We start from the raw sequence: 1,296 nt of genomic DNA on the forward strand, positions 1-1,296 counted from the left end.
GCTTGCTGCGGCGCTGGCAGAGGGCACAGACCTGCCCGTCCGAGGACCCCGGAGCCGCAGCGCGACCCGCAGGCAACTTCCGGCCTGGCGCTGACCACGGCAAGGCCGGCTCCTCACAGCCCATCGGCGGGCCGTGGAAACCGGGATCGTGGGTTTGCCCGCGTGGATCCCCGGTGCCAGCCGCTGCAGCGGCCGGGTGGCGCCACACTCCAGACAGGCGGGGCGCCAGGGCCGCCGCTCCCAGGGGGCCGGCCGGCACCTCCCCGAGCGCAGGTGGCGCTGAGACCCGAACAGGAGCGCGAGGCCGCCGCCAGGCTGGACCGAGAAGCAGCGTGTTAGTAGGACGTTAGGCCGCTGGGGGGCGCGGAGGCGGCCGGCTCGGCGGTCAGCGTCGGGAGGGGGCTCCTGGTGGGAGCACTGCCCAGCTGAGACGCGGCCCAGGCCCGGCGGGGAGCGCCAGCCTCCCTGCAGGCCCCGCGGGCGCACGCGCAGACCTGCGCACCACCTTGCGCTCACGCCAGCTGGGCAGTGCGCAGGGCAGGAAGCCCCAGGACGGGAGGGCCGCCCCGGGCGCGAGGCCCAGTGCCGGAGACCGCCGGCGGCTGCAGGGGCGGCGCCTCCCGGACAGACTTAGCTGGAGCAGGGACCTTAGTCCTGGGCAGTCCCCGGCCACCTGCAGGCCGGCGCCTCTGCCCTGCGGTCGCTGCACGCAGAGATGGGGCCTGTGCCGAGGGAGACCCCCATGCAGAGGCGCCCGGCCCCCTGCCTCTCCCCGGGTCAGCGACCCTGCTGGCCGCCCCCCCCACGCGCCCGCCGCCGAACTGCTTCGGGGGTGCCATCGAAGGGGGCGGAGGGGCTACCTGTAGTCACCAAACGTCTCCTCCTTCCCTGACTGGCCCTCGGGGTCGGGGTGCTGGTCCTCCTTTTCCTTCACTGTGAACAGAGCAGGCGCACTGCAGGTCGGCAGTTACCCCTGGGGGGCCGGAAGGGGCGGGGCAGGACCTGCGGGGAGTGGGGAGGGGCTTTGGGGGCCTCTGAGTGGGGCGGCCTCTGGGCGGGGCCCACGGCCTGCGCGGCTGCCCTACAGGGGTCGGCCTTGGGGGTGTCCCTGGGGCGGCCCTGGGCGGGCGGGCGGCCAGCCCGCGCTCACCGGAGTACTTGCCGCCCTTGTTCCGCCTCACGAAGCAGACGGTCAGCAGCGCCAGCGTGAGCAGCGCCCCGGCGCACAGCAGCCCGATGAACCAGCCCTGCGTGGCGAAGGCGCCGTCCAGGCCGCCGCGCTCTGCAGAGCGGAGG

The 1,296-nt window shown here is 75.2% G+C and overlaps 1 protein-coding gene across 1 annotated transcript in view; it reads right to left on the bottom strand.

The window, feature by feature from the left end:
• Nucleotides 1–539: 539 nt before the first annotated feature.
• CHL1 (cell adhesion molecule L1-like) overlaps nt 540–1,296 on the bottom strand; it is a 19,025-nt gene continuing 18,268 nt past the window's right edge. The window contains exons 11-12 of the mRNA XM_012732099.1: nt 1,151–1,289; nt 540–933 (exon numbers count right to left, since the gene is read on the bottom strand). Coding sequence (XP_012587553.1) covers nt 857–933; nt 1,151–1,289 — 216 coding nt within the window. The 3' untranslated portion in view covers nt 540–856. The remainder of the gene's footprint in view (nt 934–1,150; nt 1,290–1,296) is intronic.

This window comes from Condylura cristata, unplaced genomic scaffold (assembly GCF_000260355.1).
Source record: "Condylura cristata isolate star-nosed mole 26May11 unplaced genomic scaffold, ConCri1.0 scaffold00033, whole genome shotgun sequence".
Taxonomy (NCBI): Eukaryota; Metazoa; Chordata; class Mammalia; order Eulipotyphla; family Talpidae; genus Condylura; species Condylura cristata.